A 6,779-nucleotide genomic window follows, 5' to 3' on the forward strand; every position below is an offset into this window, starting at 1 on the left:
AATCTGAGGGGTTGCAAGATGATCAGTCGGACAGGAAATTATGGTCTGGTACTCGAAGCTCTACGTTTTCTCTGCAATCATTGTTTGTTTTGCTGTGAAATGCTAGCCTCTAACACAAACCAAGAGGTTCAGAGGAGATAAATCACAATTTGGATTAAGTGCTCACAGCTCGTACATACTCTGTATTCAACCTGTAAGAGGTTGCAAGCAGACTCTTCTTTTTGAGGTTCACCAGCCAAAAAGGTTGGACACCACAGTTATATATTAGCTTATATAGTGTGTAGTAGTTTCCAAAGCTTTCAGCTACATTTTTTACCTTCCCCATTGGATGGAGTTGCTCAGTTGTCAAAGACATGGGTTTGTGTGTTTGTTTGTCCGGTGAGAACGTGTGACCAAAGAAGGTCTCTGACATCTGATGTAAATAGCCTATTCTATTTTTCTCGAGTCATCCAGTGACTCCTGGTTGATGACTTTGATCAATTCTCAGACAAAAAAAAAACAAACAATAGGTGTCTAAAAGTACAAGACTCGTACTGATGGATGTCTGATTGACATCCATCATAGATTTTGAAAAGTCATTTTCGATAGATCTTAACAAAGACAAAGCCTGAGGACTGAAAATGAAAACCTGTGATTTCGGCTAAGCTACAACTTAGTCTATGTCTCATGATGTCACTAAACTAAGATGGATGTGTCTAACTAGAATATATTTTTCTTAGTAACTGGTGCAGGGTTGATCATAAGATTTTCTAGCCAATCACCATAGATACAAACAGATGATACAGATGAGTCTGTGTAGTTTTGCGTAGTGCAGCTTAAAGGTTAAGGGCTTGATTTGAGTTTCGGGGTTAAAATTAGAGGTAGATCTGGGTAAATTCGGAGAGGGGCTGGCATCAGAGGTTGGAGGAGGACTGTAGTCAATGGAAGATCCTCATAAGTATAGCTAAAGTAGCAGAAACACAGACACTGATTAAGTATGCAACTCTAAGTAGGTGTGTGAGAGGGATCAACTGTCAGGTACAAATTGTTTACTGATGCAGAATCAGCGAGTCAGTGCGAACGATCCATATGTGTGATCTGCACATCACATGTTGCACAGCCCCTCGCCTCTCCTCATTTAATCCCCCCCTCCCCCAGCCTGTCTCTGTTGTAGGAAGATACAAGCGTGTGTGTGTGTGTGTGTGTGTGTGTGTGTGTGTGTGTGTGAGAGAGAGAGGAGGAGGAAGCTCACAGGGACAGACAGATGCTGAAGGATAAAGATGTGCAGCTGAGATCTATCAACTGCAAGGCAGGCGAGGGTGCATGCTCTGACACCAACCCACATCCTCATGCACACACACACGCACACACGCACACATTTCTGTACCACCCTCGATGTGAATTTCATTCCCATCAGGGAGCATGTTTTCCTGTCTGAAGTCTTTGTATTGCCTCCACTGTGCTGGTTTGTGAGTTTGTGCGTGTCTATTGTTAACCTTAACCCTTATGCTACATGCATAATGTTAACCATGCACTTACTGTAATTGCTTATGCTTGCATCTATACATGTAGTGTGAAAGTGATGCATGCATGCTTAATTTTGTGTAAATGTGTGTATGCATGTGTGTGTGGTGGAGTCTGGCAGCTGGAGCAGACTGTAGTTAGAGTCACCAGGGAGAGGATGCGGTTATGAAGAAGAGTTGAAGGTCGGTGCAGTAAATGAGGTCAGCGTGAATAAATGAGCACTAATAAACAGGCACACCAGTACCGATACATCTTCAAACTCCTTCCTTTCCACTCATGCATCATTCCAGAGAGTGTATTCATTTGTTCAGGTCTATGGCAGATCTGATGTAGGTGGTATCTTAAAGCTTCTGCAGTTTTTAAAAAACTGAGTCATCGTCGACGCACACACAAACGCAGCGAGAGCCACAAACCAGCCAGTTTTCCCACACAGATAGATTCCCAGACAGAGCAGAAGGTTTGTTTTTCATGCCAGCTCCACCTCTGAACTGCTGTTGTCTCTAAACCAGTCTGCCTTCCTCCACTACATTTAGCTCTGTCATCTGCCCTGCCAAGGTTTCCAGAGGTCAGTGCAACAGAACCAGCTCCATCTCTGCTCTCTTTTTCTTTTTTTCTTTCTCTCTCTCTCTGTCTCTCTCTGCCCAGCTCTATAAAATCTCCCTGCTCTATTTGTTTCTTGTTTGGATCTTATAACCTGCAATTACAATTCGTGTTGAAAGCATGCTGTAATTTTGCAACGCAGAGGAAATGTCTGAACCTTTCTCTTACTTGCAGACTATCTTTCAGCCTGCACACCCTGGTTTTTAACCCCTGTGAGATCACTCATCTGCTCTGCTGAGGTGCTCTTCTTGAGCAAGACACTGAATCCTTGCCAGCTTCAGGTCTGCTCTTCCTGTAGACATGACTCTCCTATAATTTTTTATCCTCCCTCCCTGAGCTCCCCTCTATCTCTGTCTCACTTTCATTTATTTCTTTTCTCTCCCTGGCTGTGCAGGAACAGTGGGAGGTGTTTCTGGTGCATCAGGTTTTTCCTCCCTCTGTTGTTTTTAAGTGAAATATTTTCAGTGAAAAGTATTAGAGCTCACTTCCCCTTTGTTTGTTTCTCTCTGTATATATCCGTAGCTGTGTACAGTTTGGAGAGCTGATTGATTGCTTTACTAAAGTTATGCAGGCAGTTGTGGAAGTCATGGAAGAACCAAGGTCTTTGCACAGAATGGATTTCTTTGATGGAAATGTCACGCAAGCACTATTTGGACAGTGAAATGACAAAAGTATCAGTTTATGTAAGTAAAAGCATTTTGTAGTCAATTGGACTTTTGTGAAAGGAAATGAAATCCCGGACTCTCTTTTATGTTGGGTATACACTACGATTTTGGGCTGTCCCAGGTGTACTATATATATATATAGTATAGCATCACAGATGGATGAAGCACGCTGATGACGTTTTGATTCTTGTATAATGACTTGCGTTGTACCCCATGATTCAGCAGGTGTTATCATCGTACAGTCTACATACTTGACGTACTCGACCAACTACATATCGTATCCAAGTGTACAGGATCCATGACGCATAGTGTGGCTTGTAATAACCTTCTAGGACTGCTGACGTCTCTTGTCATCATGAAGAAAGTTTCAGTCCAAGACAACCCTGATGACATCACTGTGACATCATCAGGGTTTTGTTATTTTGAAAGCTTCGTCCAGAGCTACAAAAGACATTACGTAACTGTTTCTACAGGCTGAGGGTAGTACTCAGTGAGTGAACTGATCTTCATGTGTAGTGGAGTGCTCCTCTGTGACTAGGTTTGAGTTCCAGTCCTTTTTTGAAGGTTGGATTTTCTTCAGCACAGTAAAGCAGGAAGCACATGTGTTGCACAGGTTGTTATCACTAAAGGATATCACCGTTCTTTAGGTCTGTAGTTGTGGTCTACACCATCAGACAGAGCAGTCTGGATCATGCTCTCTATCTGCCACATGGGGGCAGTACAACCACACTTTAGATAGTCTTCCATTCTCCATCTCATACATGTTTCTGTGTGTGTATGGGTGATTCAGTGTCTGTTCCTGGTGACCGGGGGCCCCAGCGTAAACATCGGGGTGTGTGTGTGTGTGTGTGTGTGTGTGTGACCCTCAGCAGGGCCTGTCTGTCACCCAGCTCGTCCTGCACCTCATCAAGCTGAACGGCCACTTTGAAGTGTTGTTGCTGGATGCTGGGACTCTGCTCTGTCAACAGGAGGACAGAGAGAGAGAGGAGATAGCCACATCCTCTCACACACACACACACGCACACACACACACGCACACACGCACACACACACACTCACACACACAGAGAGAGAGAGAGAGGGGATTCTTTTTGTTTAGACTGGGCTGCAGACATGAGGTGACTCCAGTCCAGTGTTTTTTCCTCATCACCGTGGTTTTCAATATTTTTCCTGAAATGTGCAAGTTACTCGCTGTGTGACTGTGTAATTGTACTTTATCCTTTTAAAATATAGCTATAATATCCCTCTAATATCTAATCAGGACTTATGATATGAGCTCATGCTCTACCTCGTTGCACATTTCATCTATAATAAATCTTAAACACTCCTTCAGGGACTTAGCTTTGCTGTGACATTTGTATAATAGCCTTCTAAAATTCCAGCTGGACTTTTTTTCCCAACCCAATCCACTTCCAGTGGCTCATGTGATGCCCAGTGGGGGCGCTCTTGCTCTTCCGTCATGGCGCTGAGCAGAGGAGTGCGTACGTCGGTGAGCGTCTAGAGAGGTGGTGGTGATGGTGAGGAGGGGGTTGCGGGGGGGGCTCTTCTTCACCGTTTGAAAGGAGGCAGAATAGAGCGCCAGGGAGTCCAGAGGTCCGAGTCGGGGGGCCCCTGAAACCCAGAGAGGAGGAGGAGAGAGGAGGTGCTGAAAGGGACTCGATACCGCCCCCCCCCCGAAAAAGCCTGGAAGAATTGCGCTCCGTCAGTGCGCCCTGCCTGCCAGTCGGAGGATGGGGATTTTTTTTTCCCATTCATCCACGTCCCCTTTTTTCCCTCCTCCTTCTCTCAAACAAGCCAGTCGGTCTGTCAATGTGCTGCGAGCATTAGGGCAAGTCAAACCAGTGGGATTTTGAGGCAGAGAGACGGATGAGATAACGAATGAAGCGCTTTCCTCTGGCGGAGCAGCGACACATCCAGCTCTCCAAATGATGCGCTACATCAGATAGGCGTCAATTTCCAACAGGGACTGATGCTCATAACTAGCATCTTCTTTTTTTTATATTTCTTCACAAGTTTCACGTTGGCCTTTGTGCGACGTTAGAGTGGAGGTGCTTTTCTAGCTCTTTGGTTTGTTTCTCCCTCAGTTTTCTTGTGTTGCGGCGTGAATTGATTCTTGGATTTATCATCGATTTGGATCCTGATTTTGTTTTTTTTTTGTCTTTGTTTTTTTTTGTTTTTTTTTAATTTTCAACGAGTCTATTGCTGCAAGGATTTACAAGCCGTGTGTATTTTACAAAGAGGAGAATAAGGATTGTAATGCGCACTGACTAAGCCCACCGAGCATCAACATGTCTTTATGAGGATGGAGCCGTGGACACGAGTGACATCTTTTCCGTTTTAAACGCTTTACCTTCACAGTTTTTGGCCCGATTGCGACTGTTTCCCTCTCACAGACTGACAATATCTCTTTTCAGTCCAGCCTGATATGTTGGGAGGTAGATCTTCTAACGAGAAAACAAGGTAATGGGAGAGAAATCACACAGAGTCGGCACAGAGAACAAGGGAACATTGTTCGGAAAAAGACAATTAGGGCGCACCGAAAGGCAGCAGAAATAGCTTTTGGGTGGCGAAAAATTTCAGAAAATTCGATTCAGTGGAGTTATATTTGTGCCGAGGAGCAGTGATTTGCAAAAAAAAAAAAAAAAAGGAGGACTTATGACAAATTAACGGGAAAGTCATGGGATTGGCACCGAAATAGTACCGATCGTGGACGCGCAGAAAAGAAGAAGAAAAAAAAACACCCGTCATTTTGGAGATCCAGACGCACGGATTGAACAAGTTTCTCCTGCACATTTGAGAGTGTGTTTTTGGGTCGATCCAGTATAATCTGATGCATTTGGGATCCATGAAGTTGTATACGGCAGGCTTTCACTCCACACTCTGACTGTCTCTACCTATAGCCTGATCGGCTGTAGTCGCACATCCATTGTTTTAAGAGTGTCCTTGCAACAGCATCGAAAACAGAAAATATTGTCCATTTCAGTTAGATGGGGCTGCATATGCTGGGTGTCAGGGTTGAAATGGCGTGTCGAGGACATGGGAATGGATTGGGAATCCTGCTGGTATTCTTACTGGATTTACTGGGGACGACTGCCAGCAATATGGAGCCCATCTACTGGAATTCCCTGAACGAAAGGTAAGAGCAGTTCTCACTTGCAGACCTTTTCAAATTTCACTGGTTGTCTAATTGCAGGTTTGAACTTGAAGCTTTCGAGTCCAGACCTGACGGAATAATCAGTTCAGCTGCGTGTCCGAAGTGTAAAAATGCAACTTCTGCCGACAGGAGGGGATTTATAGGAAACATTAAATGAATGCAAGTAGCTCTAAATGCACCACTAAGTGCCTTGTAGTAATGCAACATGAAATGCAAAACACCATAAAGTTGGATAATGGCAGTAATTCAGTGTGCAGGCCTACCGCAGGCACAATCCCTCCGAGAGCATTAACGATTTTTTTTTAAAAATATTTTTTATTAACGTTTCTATTTGGCCAATTCGTCGCACTCTCCTCACTCCGTGGTTGTTGTTTGTGATCCAGCGGAAGGTGAAAACAGCGTCGCTCGATGAACGTACACACCGTGAGTTGGAGCGAGCTGCTCTGCTCCACAGCTGCTCTGAATTTGCCACACTCACATTAATTATCGTGGATAATCCAGCTGTAGCTCTTCTTATTGGTAAAGTCGCTGTAAGCTGCAGGCGCAGAGATGGAGGCTGTGTGTAGGATAATAAAGACGTGTGTGATGCTCTAATTGCTGCTGCTGAATGACCTTGATTAAAGTCCAGGCCCTGGCCCGCGGGCCTCTCAAACACCCCAGTCTGCCCACTCGGCTACACTCATTTGCATTTTCTCTTGCCTCTGGAAAAGGTGTCAGGCATTAGCTGAGGAAATGTCATTTTAAACACCTCTAGGCCGTCCGGCCTTAACAACTGACACCACTTTTCTCACACCTCTGCCAATTTCCCTGTGTCTGAATAGGCTGCCTGGTTGTGAGGGGGGGGGGGGGGGGGGGGG

The 6,779-nt window shown here is 44.8% G+C and overlaps 1 protein-coding gene across 1 annotated transcript in view; it reads left to right on the forward strand.

The window, feature by feature from the left end:
- The first annotated feature begins 4,455 nt into the window (after positions 1–4,455).
- Positions 4,456–6,779, forward strand: part of efnb3b (ephrin-B3b) — an 82,144-nt gene continuing 79,820 nt past the window's right edge. Inside the window, exon 1 of the mRNA XM_023396648.2 lies at positions 4,456–5,904. Within this exon, the coding sequence (XP_023252416.1) occupies positions 5,756–5,904 (149 nt within the window). The 5' untranslated portion in view covers positions 4,456–5,755. The remainder of the gene's footprint in view (positions 5,905–6,779) is intronic.

The sequence above is a fragment of the Seriola lalandi genome, unplaced genomic scaffold (genome assembly GCF_002814215.2).
Source record: "Seriola lalandi dorsalis isolate HSWRI2012SDOR001 ecotype SW California unplaced genomic scaffold, Sedor1 jcf7180002054979, whole genome shotgun sequence".
NCBI lineage: Eukaryota > Metazoa > Chordata > Actinopteri > Carangiformes > Carangidae > Seriola > Seriola lalandi.